The 18,349-nt window shown below is 48.5% G+C and overlaps 1 protein-coding gene across 1 annotated transcript in view; it reads right to left on the minus strand.

Annotated features, from left to right (window-relative positions):
* Positions 1–18,349, minus strand: part of LOC311341508 (uncharacterized protein) — a gene marked incomplete at both ends in the record, with an annotated part of 63,615 nt that overhangs the window by 12,719 nt on the left and 32,547 nt on the right. Inside the window, 30 exons of the mRNA XM_084466341.1 lie at positions 441–656; positions 889–1,088; positions 1,229–1,355; positions 1,950–2,174; positions 3,475–3,648; positions 4,978–5,103; positions 6,472–6,608; positions 7,103–7,211; positions 7,501–7,669; positions 8,193–8,344; positions 8,629–8,787; positions 9,360–9,506; positions 10,131–10,351; positions 10,610–10,812; positions 10,938–11,035; positions 11,422–11,571; positions 11,980–12,171; positions 12,493–12,672; positions 13,022–13,243; positions 13,364–13,543; positions 13,681–13,784; positions 14,068–14,230; positions 14,496–14,576; positions 14,845–14,947; positions 15,134–15,312; positions 16,029–16,244; positions 16,606–16,737; positions 17,064–17,234; positions 17,571–17,789; positions 18,000–18,161. Coding sequence (XP_084322467.1) covers positions 441–656; positions 889–1,088; positions 1,229–1,355; positions 1,950–2,174; positions 3,475–3,648; positions 4,978–5,103; positions 6,472–6,608; positions 7,103–7,211; positions 7,501–7,669; positions 8,193–8,344; positions 8,629–8,787; positions 9,360–9,506; positions 10,131–10,351; positions 10,610–10,812; positions 10,938–11,035; positions 11,422–11,571; positions 11,980–12,171; positions 12,493–12,672; positions 13,022–13,243; positions 13,364–13,543; positions 13,681–13,784; positions 14,068–14,230; positions 14,496–14,576; positions 14,845–14,947; positions 15,134–15,312; positions 16,029–16,244; positions 16,606–16,737; positions 17,064–17,234; positions 17,571–17,789; positions 18,000–18,161 — 4,917 coding nt within the window. The remainder of the gene's footprint in view (positions 1–440; positions 657–888; positions 1,089–1,228; positions 1,356–1,949; positions 2,175–3,474; positions 3,649–4,977; positions 5,104–6,471; positions 6,609–7,102; positions 7,212–7,500; positions 7,670–8,192; positions 8,345–8,628; positions 8,788–9,359; positions 9,507–10,130; positions 10,352–10,609; positions 10,813–10,937; positions 11,036–11,421; positions 11,572–11,979; positions 12,172–12,492; positions 12,673–13,021; positions 13,244–13,363; positions 13,544–13,680; positions 13,785–14,067; positions 14,231–14,495; positions 14,577–14,844; positions 14,948–15,133; positions 15,313–16,028; positions 16,245–16,605; positions 16,738–17,063; positions 17,235–17,570; positions 17,790–17,999; positions 18,162–18,349) is intronic.

Raw genomic sequence — 18,349 nt, forward strand, 5'->3', positions numbered from 1 at the left:
TATAGTCCAAAGTGCAGTTACTCATTTCATTGTTCAACCTCTTTCATTGTAAAAAGAAAAAAACTTTTTGCACATATACATACACTCACTCACACACACACACCCCCCCCCCCACACACACACACACACACACACACACACACACACACACACACACACACACACACACACACACACACACACACACAAACAACACATTTTCTTCAAGTTCTTCAATAAAACATTGTGTCCTTTCCCATAAAACCCTTTAATAAATCAATAGAGATAAGATTTTTCTCTTTCCTTCTTTCGTTTAAACCTGAAAAAATGATGGTGCAAAGAGCGCTATTTATTACCGGGAGAGTGGATTGATACTGCGCGGGTGCGCGAAGCGAAGAAGAACAACAACAACAAGCAGCCAGTTAACACCATCCATTACACAGAGAGGAGAAGCGGGTGACCTTCTAAGGAGGAGGAGGATGAGCTGCCACAAGGGAAGCAGGCCTGCTGCGCCGGCAGGTGGTTGAACGTGCCGGCCGGGCAGGCGTGGCACTGCTCGCCGCGGCCCGCCCGGCTCAGGTTACCGAAGGAGCCGGGCGGGCACAGCAGGGGGCGGGGTGAGCCGGCGGGGCACACGTGACCCAGAGGGCAGGGGTTGCCATGGTAACTCTCGGCACCTGGGTGCGTTAATGAAGAGATGGCAAAAACAAGACAGATGGCGTGTGTTAGGTGTGTGTGGGTGTGTGTGTGTGTGTGTTTGTGTAGAAGACAGGACGGGGGGGGGGGGGGGGCATGTGTGTGTGTGTTTGCATGTTTGTTTAGTGTTTGTGTTCTTGTTATTTTTGGTTTTGTGATTGTGAGCTTTCCACAGCTTTCCGCAGTAATCAGCACAGCAGTACGGCCGTGTACCTTGGGGGCAGTAATATCCAGGTGGGCAGGGCAGGCAGTGGGGGGTCGGGGAGGAGTGCAGGCGGTAGGTGCCCCCGTCACACACACGACAACAGCTGCTGTTGGATCCTCGAAGCCCGCTGGTGTTGACAGGCGCGGACCCCCCCTCACAGGAGCGCGGGGCGGAGCTGTTGGCCGGGCAGTAAAAGGGGAACCGACAGCTGTGGAGCGCGGAATTAAGGGCAGGTTTATTTATAAGGCACACCAAGCTGTCCTCGTTCACAACTGTTCAGGGGTACACACGTATCCAGGAATAAGAGGAGTCATCCTGGTGCTCCGTGTGAGCACGTCCGGCACTCACAGCTGTTGAGGCGTACTGTAAGAATGGGATCCCTCCGGACAGAAGTATCCTCTGGGGCAGACCGAGGGCTCTGCGGTCTGGGCTCCGCAGAAGGAGCCGGCCCTGCACCGACTCTCTGACACCGCACCTGCACAGCCAGCACAAACCTGCTAGAGTCCACCGGGTTAGGAACGTCCCTGTCACTCATTTGGGGATTGTTGTGATAGTGGTGAAACAGTCTTAAATGTGGTGATGGTAGTAATAGTGGTGATAATGTGATAATGGTGATAGACGTTATAGTGCTGACAGGGGAAATAGTGGTGATAATGTGATAGTAGTGATAGAGTCATAATAGTGGTGAAAGTAGTTATAGTGCTGACAGTGGTGATAATGGTAATATAGAGGTTATAGTGCTGACAGGGGTAATAGTGGTGATCATTTGATAATGGTGATAGTGGCGATAAAGGAAATAGTGCTGACAGTGGTAGTAGTGGTGGTAGTGGTAATTTGGTGAAAGTGGTAATTGTGAAACACTAATAATAATATGATATAATATGATAATAATAATAATAGTGGTGATAGTAGTGCTGACAGTGATAGTGGTGGCGATAGGGGTGATAGTGGTCATTGTGGTGATAGTGGCAATTGTATAACAGTGGTGATAGTGGCGATAGTGGTAATTGTGTAACAGTGGTGATAGTGGTAGTTGTGGTGATAGTGGTGATAGTGTTAGTGAACCTCCCTGGAGGACAGTGATAGGCAGGTCTGCAGGGGATCCCCCACACATTGGGCCTGCCATTGGCCTGGGGATCAGGACAGAAGGTTCCCCCGTCACAGGGCTCACACTGGCTGGGTGCAGCCGCCCCATGGTGGCTCCTCTGGGTTCCAGCGGGGCAGACGATGGGAGGACCCTCCCCACTGCACCAGTGCCCAGGGGGGCAGGGGTGGCTGGTGTAGTCTGTCAGGCCTGCAATGGGTTGATGTAGGAACGCAAAAGACTTTGACTTTGACTCACTGACTTTACAGAGGGACAATTTTAAAAAAGTCTATCAAGTGCCATGTTCATGTTTTAATCAGGTCAAGTAAACATGAACACATGAGTTGAATCGTGTGAAATATATTTAAATGAAAATAACTAAAGAAATGTAAATATTTCCATTTGATATTTTCTCCTAAAGGCATGTGTTTTTTTAGTGTGACAAGCAATTGAATGGGCTTGGGGTAATTCTGGGTCATTCAGGATTTGATGCCAACATGGTCATGTGAATCTGGGGTATTTGACCACGTCATTTACAAAGTGTCCAGATGCCTGGACCAATAGTGCCACTCCAAAACGACACGCCCATTGTTCCATCTAATGGAGCTCATCATGTCCATGTTGTCAGTTTGATGCTATTTATACTCCCATGGAAAATGGGATTATCTTGATAGATGTATTCAGGTCTAAAGACGAAAAACACTTCCCCTCAGCCTTTGATTTACACTGCCAAGAAGGACTGTGCTATTGTGCATGTATTTTCATTTGCATTCAGAGCCATATTAACATATGAACTCATCTACACTGCCCTTTTAAAATTAAAATGCCATCAAAGCTTCATACAAAGCATGGGTGGTTTCTGGTCAAATGTCAATCAGTGTTATACTTTACGAAACAGAAAATTGCATTAAAGAGATTACGATGAAAGTCAATACCCCTTTAAAGGGCCCCCTCATACACCAAGTGCGAGCGTGATTAGCCATTACAAGCCATTTTAAAATCGACCCTCTGGTGAGATCACAAGTGGGACTCTCCACCCAGATGTGTGATGGATAAACCTGTCTACCAGCCTACCCAGCGGACTGCACCCACTGGTAGGCTTCTCTATCCATCATAGATCTGGGTGGACACTCCCACTGATTATGTCACTAGATGGCAGATTTTGAAATGACTTGTGACGGCTCATCACACTTAACCCTGCAAAGCAGCTGGATATGCAAGATCAACATCGCGCAAGAATCCATCTTGCTGGGCTTCAAGGTATGTATCTAGGTAAGGATCTCTGAAAGTGCCTGCCCTTTTCCAAACAGTTTCCAAGGACGACTTCCCAGATGGTTCGGTGTGAGAAACCATCTGGCGGGTCAGGTAACATAACACTCACACCTGTTGGTAAAATAGTGGCCCTTTAACAATGTAATTACAAGTGTGATTCTTGTGGATTTCCAAAGACAGTACACAAATCTAAAAGCATTTTTGTGATGCTGTTGTGTGTATTGTGTGCATATGAGACCTGTGGTGTTACAGTAAGAACCAGGAGGACAGGGGTGGCAGTGGCTCCTGGCCCCGGCCCCTGGAGTGGCCCTGTACGTGTAGGCCGGACACTCCTGGGGCCCCCCCCTGCCGTGGCCCCCCTCCAGACCATTGCAGTAGTGACCGGCAGGACATAAGTGGAGCTCCGGGTCTCCTGGAAGAACACACACCACAGAAGCATCATCATCGTCAACTTTTAAGATAAGTACCTTAAATACCTTAATAACACATGAACAAAGATGATTTGTCTATGTAAAGAGGTATGCTCAACATGGTTGGGCAGATCCTAAATGTACCAGATTGTGTTTATTTTCTGGCTGTGATTTAAGCTCACCCCACACTACAAGATAAATATCCCGATATCCTGCCCGATTTGCCCCTTACGATAATCGGGGTGGCGTTCCCATGGCAGCCGAATCCGGACGAAAATCGGGTCTAAAAAGTAAAGTCTAAAAAAAAAGACTATCCTGTCTGCCGTAGTGTTCTAAGATAGAATCTCATCAACTCCAAGAGCACCCGATCGCAAAATCGGGGTTATCCAACATGATAGATATTTTCGGAATGTTGAGTGAATGGCAATTTCCACCACAACCGTCACGGAAGCGGCACGGCAATAAAAACTTTTTGGCTATTCCACTGGATACGGCAGCGGCACGGCACGGAACCGTCACCAAACTGGCACTACTTTTTTTGAAAGTTGCCGGTTCACAGCCGTGTCTCAGAACACTTGTACAGCCATTCAGTTTATGATGTTTATGATCTTTATTCATTAATTGCGCTGCGGCTGAACTGACGCGGATATTCTCTGATATTATGTAAGCATAAGCACCACGGAAACCACTGCTGTCAAAAGAAGCTGATCCATTTTCACTGTTGACGCAAGTTGCTCTAGTTCTACCTCCACGGCCCTGCAGCGTGCAATTATCGGTGTAGTGGACATTATGGACACAATTCACCATACTGTATGTTAACATTTATTTCCCTTGATCAGCTACGCTGGTGTTATGCTTATGATCAGACGTGCATTCTGCACGACATGTTAATGTGTTAGGGTGTTCCAATATAAGGGACGCTGTGTCTTTAATGATGCCGACCTGGCTGGTTGATATGACGCGCAGCGCCTTGTGTGAGTTTCCGGGTTTTGAGTGCAACAATAAATGACACGCCGTTGTGTTGTCAACGTGAGAAATTGCTTCTTCTTTTATTAAATCACAATTTCCACATCGGACAAGATTGTCCTATAGTGTGTGGTGTTCCGTCTTGTGTTCGAATCTCATGTATTCGTATTTACGATCAGAGAGCAACAAATCGGCTGAGATTCTCTTTATATGTGTGGTGTACATCCGACTCAAAAATCGCATAAGATTAAAAAATCTTGTAGTGTGGGGCAGCCTTTAATCAGCCAAACATTGAGATATTTCTAAATACCAAAAGACACACATACACACACACACACACACACACATTTGAACAAGCCATTTACCAGGTATGCACCAGTAATGGGGTGGACACGCTACACAGTCCTGCAGGCTGGCGCCACCCGGGGCGTGTCTCATGGTGTTAGGAGGACAGACCTGGGGTCTCTCCGTGCCCTCAGGGCAGTAAAAGCCTGGAAACATGCACACACTTTGAGTAAATTGGAAATTCAAACTACCTCTCTTTCATTCTCCCCCTCCCCTCAATCTCTGTCTTCCCCCCCGCTCTCTCTCTCCCCCCCTCTCGCTCTCTTCCCCCCCCTCCCTCTCTCTCTCTCTCTCTCTCTCTCTCTCTCTCTCTCACTCCTCCCCCCCCCCCCCCCCCCCCCCCCCTCTCTCTCTCTCTCTCTCTCTCTCTCTCTCTCTCTCTCTCTCTCTCTCTCTCTCTCTCTCTCTCTCTCTCTCTCTCTCTCTCTCTCTCTCTCTCTCGGGATGATGGGGTGTAGATCTCTTTCTATTCTTGTTAATATATTAATGAAAGTCACAGTAGAAGACACCCAGCTGGGTCCATTTCTACACATGTGGTGAGTCAATATCATCCTCTGGGCTAGACTACACTAGTGCATTCTTCTCTTTTTTCCCCCTTATCCCAAAGCCGATACTTGGCAAGACTCTTTATACACAAGTCAATCTATCCAGGGCAGGCACTGCCAAAATCCTAATGAGGCGTCTGAGAGCCAAGCATACCACATCCATCCTGGCATCGCTTCATCCTGGCCTCTATTCCCCCCACCCAGCCATCCTCCCTCCAGGAATTAATCAGAGTCCTATTGCCTGACCTTGAAGGTGCATTCACCAAAATCCCCCAACCTCAGCAGCAGGAATGTAAAACCCAACCATTCTCTGTCTGTGCCCTCTAGTCACACAGAGGCAAGGCTCTGCCAAGATCTGCAAATAAAAAGCTCCTTTGCTATAGCTCTCCTTAAATCATTAAAAGGAAGGTCTGAACGGCGGCAGCCGAGAGGAGATTCTATTTGGAATTAGTGATGCATAGAACTTTTCAGAATAAACTTTAGTTGGTCTGCAGTGTCTGAAGTCAAACTAACAAAGTCTAATGTAGTGTCTAAGTCTAACTAATGAAGCTCACATGTCTTTGATTTTGAAGAAACATGCATGAATAAAAAATTTATTCCAACATGAAATATTTATCACCAGCAGTTGTGCTGTGGTTGTGCTACTAATAACCACAAGAAAAATTAGCATTTACATTGTCAGGAGGAGGATGAGTAGAAAAGGATGAGGAGGAGGAGGAGGAGGAGAAGGAGGAGGAGGAGGAGATGGAGGAGCAGGAGGAGGAGAAGAAGACGGAGCAGGAGGAGGAGGTGCAGGAGAAGGAGGAGTAGAGGATGAGTAGGAGGACGAGAAGGAGGAGCAAGAGGAGGAGGAGGGAGAGGAGGAGGAGGAGGTGGAAAAAGAGAGGATGAGGAGGAGGAGATGGAGGAGGAGAGGATGAGGAGGGGAGTGTCTGGGTGTTGTGTGTTTAGGTGGCTATGTTATCATACCTGGCGGACACAGACCAGCACACTGGACTCCCCACTCACAGTGGTTCCAGCTCCATTCAGAGCTCTGTGGAGTGTAATCTGCACTACCCGACGCACAGACATAGCCTGCGGCGCACTGTCCCTGGATCCTCCCAGCCCTGAGAATGACACACACACACACACACACACACACACACACACACACACACACACATTAATTCAGTCTGAAAACATGGCATTATGCAGGTCACTTCTTGGCAACACATGTTAACGTTTACAAGGCCAGAGAAAGGTGCGCATCATTAGGTCCACCAGAGAAGTGGCTGCATCATCACCCTGGAGCCTGCTGCCGTATGGCTGCTCCCCCACTGTTGTCCAAATTCATTAACTTCCTCATTTGTTTATTGATAGTCAGTGGCTAATTTGGCTGCTCTCTGAACCGGGTGCTTCTGGACATGGCACACCTCACTAATTATGGATGAGAGCTCAGAGCTAAAGGTGAGTCACTGGGCATGTTGAAATATTATCATGTGGGTATAAGAGAGTGTGTGTGTGTGTGTGTGTGTGTGTGTGTGTGTGTTGCTCCTGACAGCAGGTGAATGCATTAATAGCGTCGGTGGCACTGATGAGCATGCCTTATCCCTGGCGGTACCTGCAGAAGCTCCCGGGGGGGCAGGGTAAACACTCCCTCTCACTCTGCAGCCCCCCCTGCTCCGGCATTGTGTGAGTGCCAGCGGGGCAGTGGTGAGGCACCATGGTTCCTGCAGACATAATAAACAGAATCGCAGAATAATGTTATCGCATGCCTAAGCGTGGGATGTCCTGGACTGACGTTCAAAATACTGAAACAGACAGAAAAACAAAAACAAAGCCTAAAAGGTAATATTATATGTATATTTTTGTAGTTTAATATTATTAGTAGTAGTACTTCTGGATATGATTTAGTGGATGATACCATGCGTGGATCATAACATTGTGAGGATCATTACGTTGCGGGAGATCATTAGGTTAAACATTAGATCACAGTGTACATTTCATAACAAGACGCACCTGCAGGGCAGAATGAGTGTGGTGGACAGGGCAAGGAGTCCCCCACTATAGCCTCCTCACAGTAGTACCCTGGCCGGCAGGGGATGCAGCTCTCTGAGCCTGCGTTGGGCTGGTACCCTCCTGTTGGACAGGGAAGGGCTAGGGGGGAGCCCACTGGACAGTAGTGACCCTGGGGAAAGGATGACAGGATGAGCCTCAAAGGGACAAATTGTAGGATGTTAACATGAATAAATATAGGCCAATATATGAACAGCTTTCATGGCCATTATATGAACGTCTTTCATGGCAAATATTAGAACGTGTTTGAGACCTCCCCTTCTCTCTCCATTGTGCAGAACAGCCTGTGGTCTGATTAATATTGTATTTAACCATGACATTTGCAATTTGAAACGATTGATGATTGATGATTGATAATGAATAGTATGAATAGGAGGCACAATTATATTCATCGAAATTATTATATTCATTCTTCCTCCACATTAATGACTCAGTAAATTATTGATATAAGAAAACACATGAAAATTAGAAGGAAAGGGGTTGGAGACGAGCACCATAGCAGGCGTTCAATCAACCGCAAAACGCTGTCACACACACTCAAACACACACACACACACACACACACACAAATGTTTGACTCAGCATGAAACAAAGAAGGGAAAAGGGCCCTGAGACTAAGTAAGGCTATGGGTTGCCTTAGGACAGAGGAAGGCGTATGGCGTGGTGGAGGAGAAGTCAAAGGGGCAGTAGAAGCCAGCCGAGCAGGGTCCCGTGGGGCTGGAGAGGCCCTCGGCAGAGCAGTAGGAGCCTGACGGACACGCACTGCAGCCCTCCATGGACACGCCTCCTGCATAACCAATGAAACCCACACACACACACACACACACACACACACGCAAGCACATATGCAAGCACAAACACATACACAAACACACACACACACACACAAACTGCTTACAACAAGGTATATCAGGACAACCAATTTCAGGCTGGAATTGGTTGTTTTGGTGCTCCTTTATAAATCACCCACATCCCCCTTCCAACCCTAAGTAGCTCCTAGAGGGAGTTACATTGTACGCATACAGTTATGCTTCCAACAAGAAACCTCATATTATGATTGTGACTGCATACCCGTAGTGTTGCGGATACTGCCCAAAGGACAGGGCACCGGGGAGAGGCACCCAGCCGGGCAGTAGTAGCCCGATGGACAGGGCCCGTTCCTGGGGAAAGAGCTCTGAGGCGCTGGATGCACGGATCCACTGTGACAGAAGAAACCCTGCTGACAGGGGCCTGGACAACACCATACAATAGAGCATTAACACACAGGAACCATTACCACAGTGTCATCACCATTATTATCACCATTTCATTAATACACAGGATCAGATGTTATAATCCCTTGTGCCAAAATCCAAGGAAAACACATTCAGAAGCCCCTGTCCAAACCAACCTTATAAGCATGCTGGCTACCAAGCTACCAACCAAAGGTGAAAAACACGAGACAACTAGTCCAACTAACAGCAGTAAACACAGCAGTAAGCATTAAGCAGAATATCATTGGGGTTATCAAGTGGGAACCCTCTTTCACAGGTGTTTCGTTAAGTTAGGCCCACTTAATATAGAGATAAGTAAAAAAAAAAAAAGTACAATGCACCTATCCTATCCTATGGCTATCACAGCCTAAAAACAGCAACGTCACCTCAACAGACCCAGGAACCAACACACAGGAACCATTACCACAGTGTCATCACCATTATTATCACCATTATAATCACTATGCTCATCTCTTGGTTAACGCGTTAAACGCGGCCACAAGGTCAACAGGACTCCGGGGGGACGGGGGGGTGACGGGGGCTGCTTACCGTCTGGGGCCGAGGCCCCCGGGGAGCTGCAGTAGGCTCCAGGGGGACACGGCACACACACGGCAGCAGAACCAGCTCCTGTCTGTCTGCTCAGGGTCCCCGCCGGGCAGGCCAGGGGCAGGACTGTCCCGACCGGACAGAAATGACCTGGAACGACAGCAAAACCTTTATCTTATTAAGAGAATTCAAGGACTAGCTTCGAGCCAAAAGGGCTGAGCTTTGTCTCCGGTGAGACACAGTACATGGCCATTCTCGGAGTTTGGGTTTAAATGAGTGCCAGAGGATACCAGAGTGACACTCCATTTGTACCGAGGTAACCTGTAGAGATTAAAGAAAGCATTGTCCCTGTGTGGGTCTGCTGACATACAGAAGAATGAGTACAGCAGAGAAGTGTTGCTATGCAGTTTTGTTATTAGAGATCTCATATCATGCTTTTTTAGGGTTAATAATTGCATTTGGGAGTACTACTCAAATAGAGTTACATGCCTGTATGTTAAAAAATACCCCTTGTTATTCTCACACTGTACATTTCTGCAAAACCAATTTCAGCATCTTTCAAAAACTTTTTGTATCATGTCGCTTTAAGGCCCATTAAGGAACATTCCCTGGATGGATTGACTCAAGGATGGGTGGGTTTTATGCTTGAGATCATTTCTAGTCTATGCTTTGTTTTTGAAACTAAAAAGCTGCAGTAAAGAGCAATAAAGTGCAGGTTTGATCTTGCTGGATGTGGATCTTGTTGGATGAGGTCCCTGGCACGGGGTCTCTGACCTGGGGGGCAGACAGAGGGTGTCCGGGTGGCCACAGAGGGGCAGGCTGTCCCGTCGAGGCAGGGGATGCAGCGGTCCCTCCCGGCAGTAGGACTGTAGCTCCCGGCCTCACAAGGCGTCTCCTCAGCACAGCCAGCGGGACAACTGTGGCCGGGCGGACACAGGTATCCACGGTGACCGTCCGTGGGCTTAGGGCTGGAGCTTCCTCCCTTGCATACATAACTGTGGGGAGAGCATGTGAAGCATTGGGGGAGGTAGAATTGATTGAGGGGACTTCCTTTGTGCACAAATCCTTTGTGATGCAAAGACAAAGATCATTAATCCATTAAATCATTGATCATGAATCGGGGATACATTCCAAATCCATTGTGATAAATACGTAACGGGTAACGGTGTTCTTAAGAAATAGATCCACTTTATTAAGAGAAATTAGGAAGTTGTGAACCGAAAGCTTTCACATGGGCTCATCGCACTGTGTACCCGGCATGGCACGGCTGAGCTCCCGATGGATCAGCCAGTGCGGGCCTGTCGCAGAACAGTCCGGGCGGACAGGGCGTGCAGCCCTCGACCCCTCTCTGTCCCGGGGAGGGGGACAGGGTGCCCACTGGACAGGGCAGCGGAGAGCCGGAGCCCGCGATACAGTAATGACCCGGAGGACAGAGATGGATGGCGCTGGAGTTCCCCTGAAGAGGAGACGTGTTTGTCATTCACCCTGTGCTGCTGTGTACCTGGGCCATGAATCATCCGTGGACACGGTAATACATAGGAACGTCACAACAGTCACACGATGGATGCAGCACAACAGCACCTGCGTTAGATTGGGGCTGGTTGATCCGGCAGGACACACGTATCCCGCCTTGCAGAGTCCCGAGGGCTGGGACAGGCCCGGGAGAGAGCAGAACATTCCTGATGGGAAAAAAAGGTCAAATGCACAACAGGTTGGAGGTAAATAATCGCCGAGTGGATGTGTAATTTTACATTGCACTTGCTTCTCCTCTGCGACCGCTCAACACAATGGATTCTTTTATTCTTTATGTTCGCACGTACACATGCACAGCAACTCGACAGTTAAGGGTCGACGTGGGCCTCGCAAGGACACGTCCACACTTAACAATGACGGACAGAGGATCGACATCCCCGGTCTTGCACTTGCCAAACAAGCAGGGCTGCCTGCTGAGCTGTGCAATACAATTACACAGGTAGAGGGATTTAAATCTTTAACCTTGTTTGAAAAACACGCATCGACCCTTTGACGTACGGGTCGAACACAACAGAGTACACAGTGGCCTCACCGGGAGGGCATGGCAGGCAGGCGTCCAGGCTGGAAGCTCCTGGCTGGTCCTGCACAGTTCCTGGAGGGCAGGGGAACTCCACCCCCAGCACCAACCCTGCAGGGCAGTAGTGGCCACGTGGACACGGCACAGGCTGCACTGTGCCCTCACCTGGTTCACAACATGGAGGTCAAATAAAGACAGGATGGAGCCCAAAATACACAAGTACACATTGTCGGCCGATGTGTGGATGTTGTATAGACCGATGGATGGATGGATGGATGAATGAGTTCATGTATTGATGGATGGATGGACGAATATAAGGATCAATTGATGGATGGATGGATGAATTTAAGGATCAATTGATGGATGAATAAAATTCATGTATTGATGGATGGATTTGATAGATGAATGAACGAATGTATTGAAGAATGGATGATTGGATGACTGCATGGATGCATTGTTGGATGGATTTATGGATAGATTGGATGGAAGAATCTACGAAAAGACGGATTCAGCCAATTCGTTCATTCAACCATTCGTTTACGTCTTGGGAATGAGAAACCCTCGCCGCCTTACCTTGGCAGTGACACCCAGCGGGACAGGTGGAGCAGTTGTCCTGGTGGGTGTTACCTCGTGCAGCGCTGAAGGTACCTGCAGGACAGGGCAGGGGGGCGGCCGTGCCCCTGGGGCAGAAGGAACCAGCGGGACACAGGGCCCGGTCTGCCCTCATGGAGCCCCCGTCACAGTAGTATCCGGCCCAGCACTCCCCTATAGCAGGAGTAAGAACGTCAGGAGAATGAACGAGGAACTTTCACCCTGTGGGCCATCCGTCTTGATTTCCCACTTGACTACGAGTCGGAAAAACGGCGCAGCAGTTATATTCTATCAATTGATGGGAACTCGTATTGTCTCCTAATGACGGCTGTCTGGCAACATGACAAAACTTTCAACAGGGAAATGGAGTTGCACCTCTCAGACACACAAACCCTATCTATGGCACCGGAGGCCGGATGGATATCACTGGCACCATTACCCGTCAAACCCGTCAAACCCGTCACAACGTGGGGGGTCTGAGGGGTCTTCTGCTACCTGCGATGGAGCCCTGCCGGCAGAACACGCCCGGCGGACAGGGAGAGCCCGTCCTGTGGTCGCTGGGGTTGGGTACTGTGGCCCCCAGCAGACAGAGGAACCCGTCGGAACAAGGCCCAGACGGCTCCACCAGACCCTCGGCACCACAGAACCGGCCGGCGGGACACGCCAGGCACTCTCCTGCCGACACACACACACACACACACACACACACACACACACACACACACGTGGTGACCAACTGAGGCAATGTCTGACCGTGTGTGTGTGTGTGTGTGTGTGTGTGTGTGTGTGTGTTTCTTCTTCAATTTGGCAATATCATTTCAGTAAAATATATATGGAACAATACACACAAGAGATACAAATATTCATAATATAATATAAATTAATTAATTAATTAATTAAAATTAATAATATTCATTAGAAAGCACAACTCAAATTGGGGAAGTGGGGTTCCTGCGACAGAACCAGGATGTTTATTGTGTATCTAATCTCTCTCTCTTAAAAATCAACCGATCCCCACGCTCACCGAATGCAGTAAGACCCTGCCTGGGGCTGTATGTGCCGGCGGGGCAGGGGCGCGACTGGGCGTCAGGGCGGTCCCCAGAACATGTGTAGCCTGCCGGGCAGGGTTGGGGGCTGGAGGCTCCTCTGGGGCTGGCCCGGGTCAGGTTGGCTCTGGGGTTGTGGCAGAGGAACCCAGGGGGACAGGGCTTGCACTCCTTCTGCCCAGACGAATCCTGGTACCAGCCTGAGACGGATGGGGAAACAAGCACACAGACAACAACAATGGTCAGAATGCTTGCAGGGAAGGAGGGGGGAAGGCTTTTGGGAAGACACGTGTCCCCTTGATGGCTAACTTAGTGTTTACCATGCTGGCACGGTTTGCACTCCTGCATCTCCCTCCCTCCGCTGGCGTCAAGGTAGGTTCCAGGAGGGCAGGCTGCGGGCACGCTGGTGGCCAGGGGACAATAGTGGCCCATAGGGCACAGACCTCCCACCTTTCCTAAGGTTGGCGTAGCACTGTGCGATCCCTCCAGACAATAGAAACCTGGAGAGGGCAGGGGGTGGGGAGGCTTACTCCCTAACTTGTTGAGAGAATTCATGGAACAGCTTTGGTGTCTCTGAAGACACTTAATCAATGCGATGATCTGTAGTGCAGCGTTACTGGCAGGCGTCCAGGAGTACCTGGCAGGCAGGGTCCAGAGACTGCTGAGAGCCCCGTCTGAGAACAGAAGGAGCCTGGATCACAGAGACGGCACTGAGAAGCATTCACCAGCCCGACGCGCTCGCTGTCATGGAAGAAACAAAGCCCCCCCCAGCTCAAAACATGACAGGCCCGCGGCAGCAGAGCAGGAAATGAACGCCATTCAAAACTACGTTGTAAGTCAAATAAATCCTTTGATGCAACAACGTGTGAAGCTCCTCTCTTGTTGTATTATACAAATTAAATTATAAACCCGCCAACGTATTACCATACAACAACACATTGAAACACACACCATATTCTGAAATGTACACAGACACAATCTACAATCACAATCTATGGGTCGGCTTTTGCTTGGGGGTGTGCACCTGAAGGTCCCCTTGGGGCAGGGCTCCGGGGCGGTGGTGCCCAGTGGACAGAAGGAGCCGGTCGGGCAGGGGCCCCCGGTGAGGCGGTCGGCCGGCGACGCCTCAGAGGCCCCCCCGGTGCACAGGTAGCCCACCGCGCAGGGCCCGCTCGGGGACGTCCTGCCTTTGGGTTCAACATCCAAGCAAAGTATTAGTATTAGTAGTTATAAGTAAATAATATTTGTTGTCATACTAAATAAATTACTATCTAGTTTCAATCCATGCAAGTTAATTATTATTCTCAATTGTATTCTTTATATGATTTTGTATTTTAGCATATATTTTTATTGTATTATTTCCATTATTGACTGCACCTCATTGGGAATTGCAAGAAGTGGATTACGAGAGGAAAATCCTTCAACAACAGCAAAGTGTTGATGCTTTCCCACCTGCTTCTTTACAGAACATGCCGGGGTCACAGCGCAGGCAGTGTGATTCATCCATCAATCCAGATTGGTTGCTGTATGTCCCTGCGGGACAAGAACTCTGCTTTTCCGATCCAGGGATACAATAATATCCCCTCTCACAGCCGACCGGAAGGGTCGTCCCTGATGTATTGATGGGATTACATAAAAAAGGTTAAACATTGAAATATGGCAAAAAAAACTTTGAACCTCTGTCTTGAAATTGAACAGTGAATCTTGGCCTTTGGAAAGAACAATTCAACTAAAACAATATCTACTGATATCTAGTTCTGAAGCTATGGCTATTCTTATCCATGTGCAATGCGTCCAATACCTTGGTCTGGACAGTAGGAGCCAGCAGGGCATGTCTCACAGCTGCCTTGCCCTTCTCTGGGCTGATACCTGCCTGGCTGACATGCTGTCTCTCTGACACTGCCCTGAAACATAGAAGAAAAATACATCAATCACAGCACTTCTATCTTAAGGGATGGTAAAAAAAGGGCCAATGAACAAAAATCGAAACAAATAAACCTGCAAATGTCATTGTAAAGAGTACATCAACAGCCAAAAACAGGTAACAGGCTCCGTTTTTGGCAGATGGCCGGCACATAGACTGGACTGACCTTTTCACAATGGTGTCCGGGCTGACAGACGTGTTGTTTGGGTGTACCGGTGGTCTGTCCCTCAGGGCAGAAGTGGCCTTCAGTACACTGACCAGTGGGCTTAGTGAGGGCCGGTCGGGCACAGTAGAGTCCTGGTGGACACGGCCTACAAGCCTCCGTGGTAAATCCACCAAGGGAATCTGTAAGCACACAACGTGTACATTGCACCAAAATCAATTATTGCCATCAATAGGAATCTCCCTGCTGGTTTGTGTCCCCGTCTACTAATTGGCTGGGTTACTCAAACACTGGAGGGCTCAGATTCTTTGTTGATTCCTTGTTTGATCAAATGGACATGTGGAATACAAGATACAAGGCTAACTTAGTGAAGTTAACTTAATGAAGACATTGATTGATGAATTTCTCCCTTCCCCCCACACACTCCACCACCAGGCTAGTACATTACATTTAATGGAGTTTTTGTTGCTCATCAGCAAACATGAACTTGATTATGTCATTGAAGCACTTCGTAATTGTAATTATTTATAGCCACCGCAGGGAGAACAAAAGCCCCTTTTAGTAATATATTTCCATGCATTTTTGAATAGCTTTAACTCCATTTCCTCTGAGAGCCAATGGAATAGAATAGAACAAAATACAGACCATACACAATCAGATGAAAGAAATGCATTGCGCTTCATTACAGTGTTGTGTCTACTCAATTATTCATCTCCCACGCATCACAAAGAAACACAAAGACCAAGCCGAGACCTACATCCTGCCCGACGTGTCTTTTTGCAAGGCGGTATGTGACACAGTTGCTCTCATCTTCCTTCACACGGCGAGTGCTTCACCGTAACCACAGGATTCTCCAATCCACCCTGAGGGTTATGCCTTCCGAAGCCTCTCTCAGTACCTTTGATGGTTCCGACGGGGCAGGGCAGAGGCTGGGGGCTTCCCGGAGGGCAGTAGTGTCCGGTGGGGCATGGGAGGGCGTGGGGGTCCGTGGAGCCCCTGGTACAGTGGTAGCCTGCCCCGCAGAGACCCCCTGGGGCAGCCAGCCCAGTGGTGTTACAGTAGGAGCCTGCGTCACAGGGCAGCGGTCGTGCAGACCCTGGTGGACAGTAGAAACCTAGAAGGACGCAGCGCATTAAAGGGATTTTTAATGGAATAGTACTGGAAATCATGCAGAGTTTTGGAATATTATGTTCAGTAAAGCATGGATAATGTTACAGAGGAGATTCCAATGAGAAGATTGATGATGGTTGTGGGCAAGGTTGTGTGGTAAGTAAATAAGTCGTGAGTCATAACCAATAGTATTTTAGACCTAAACCCATATTTAAGCATTGAATATATATGGCATGGATATATGTTGGATTCTGATTGAAATTCTGCTTCTGGTGATACACTTTCTTCGTTTCTAACGGCAATCAATAACGTATTCACTATTTATTATTAGTATAAACATGGGTTCTCAGTCTGGCATTACGGACCCCTGGGGCAGATGTCTCCCTTGTGTGTAATTGAACTGCGAGCCGAAGCCTTCAGACAGAGCATCAGCTGGCTGGATAGGAGGTCAGAATCCCTCATCGACTGCATGCTCTCATTCCCCCATCCAGCTGGACCTGCACGCTCAAACAGGTTCAGAGGGAACACAGGATTAGCTTCTTCCCCTTTCATTACTCCACGATCAATAGGCAAAATTGTACTTATCTACATATCTAATAACCCAAGACATTTGACTGAACTCATTACAGACTTCATTTAAATGTGCTTAATAAATACCTACTTTGTTTTTTAAATGGCAAAGTTTTCATGGCAAGTTAAAGGGTAAAAAGAATAATCATCAGGATAAGTATTCCATTATTCATTGCTTTATCTAAAGAACTGTCAGAACACAGGTGTCGCTCTGTGAATTGTGTGTTATCTGAGGAAGCTTCTCTGTGTTTACCACAGACATCCGGGCTGTTGAAGCAGGAGTGATTGCGGGTCCATAAGTAGGACCCCAGCACTGTGGTATTATCTGCCAACGCCCCGATCAGACAGCTGAACAAGGATGGGTTGGCACGGGGCGTTGGGCTGTCTGCACCTCCAAAACAGTAAAAACCTGCCAAACACGCACCTACAACCAGGAGATAGAGGACAGGGGTTTAGATAGTACATTTATCGGGTATGCAGCCAAAAGCACAGGACCGTGGCGGGGCAGATACAGAATCTGTGTTTCCAGTTTTACACACCAATTAGACTTCAGCCGAACATGAAGCTAGCAAAGAAACACAACCCTGGTACATTCACGCTAGGCGTGCTTTGCTCGGATAAAAAGCTATGATTCTATTAATGTTTTATTAATAGAAATCTGTGCTCTGTGTGTCCTTTGGGCTTCAATAGGGAATACTGTGTGTCTCTGTGGGTGTGTTTGATTGAAATAGCTGGTGAACGTTGGGTTTCTCTGGTCAACCTGTGGGCTGGGGAGCTCCAGCAGCGAGGCAGTAGTCCCCCGGGGGGCAAGGGAGACAGTGGGTGGGGGAGGAGGCCCCGGTCTGGCGGAGGTAGCTGCCCACGGGGCAGGGCTTGGGAGAAGCGCTTCCCTCAGGACAGAAGTGACCCTTTGGACACAGATCTCCGTAAGGCTTGGAGACAGGGGAAGCTTCGCTGGCTCCCTGAGTACAGAAATGACCTAGAAAAAGAAGGTTGGAAATACGAAAAGGTTAGGAAGCTATTTATACGTTACGTCCCAGAGTAATGGGGGGGGCCAAGGCTATTGGAGAAAAGCTAAGCTAATACAGCCCCGTCTATTTTTAGTTCCAAGAGGGCTGCAGCACATGAAACAAAATGATAGCTTCTCCCAGTGTTCACCCCAAAACATAATGAAATCGGAGATTGAAACCTGGGCTGCAGGGTCCAGACGGCTGGGTCAGACCGCCGTTGTTGCAGAAGGAGCCGGAGGGGCACAGGGAGCAGTCACCAGGGGCTGTCTGATAAGGTAATGGACTCACACTGCCTGGGGGGCATGGAGTAGGAAGCCACGCACCCTCCATACAGTAGAAACCTAGACCACACAATTTAAATTCCAGTCAATTCCCCCCCGAATAAAGCCTGGGTTTGGTTTCTCTCGTTAAAGTGCCAGTAGACTCAAAGTTGTATCGTGTTGGTATGTCTTCTATGGTCTTGGACATGGTAGTCTATGCCATTTTGCCATTTTGTCCCATTTTGTCTGGTTTTTGCCAGTTCCCGCCA

The sequence above is a fragment of the Micromesistius poutassou genome, assembly GCF_964030765.1.
Source record: "Micromesistius poutassou genome assembly, chromosome: 4".
In the NCBI taxonomy this organism is placed as follows: Eukaryota; Metazoa; Chordata; class Actinopteri; order Gadiformes; family Gadidae; genus Micromesistius; species Micromesistius poutassou.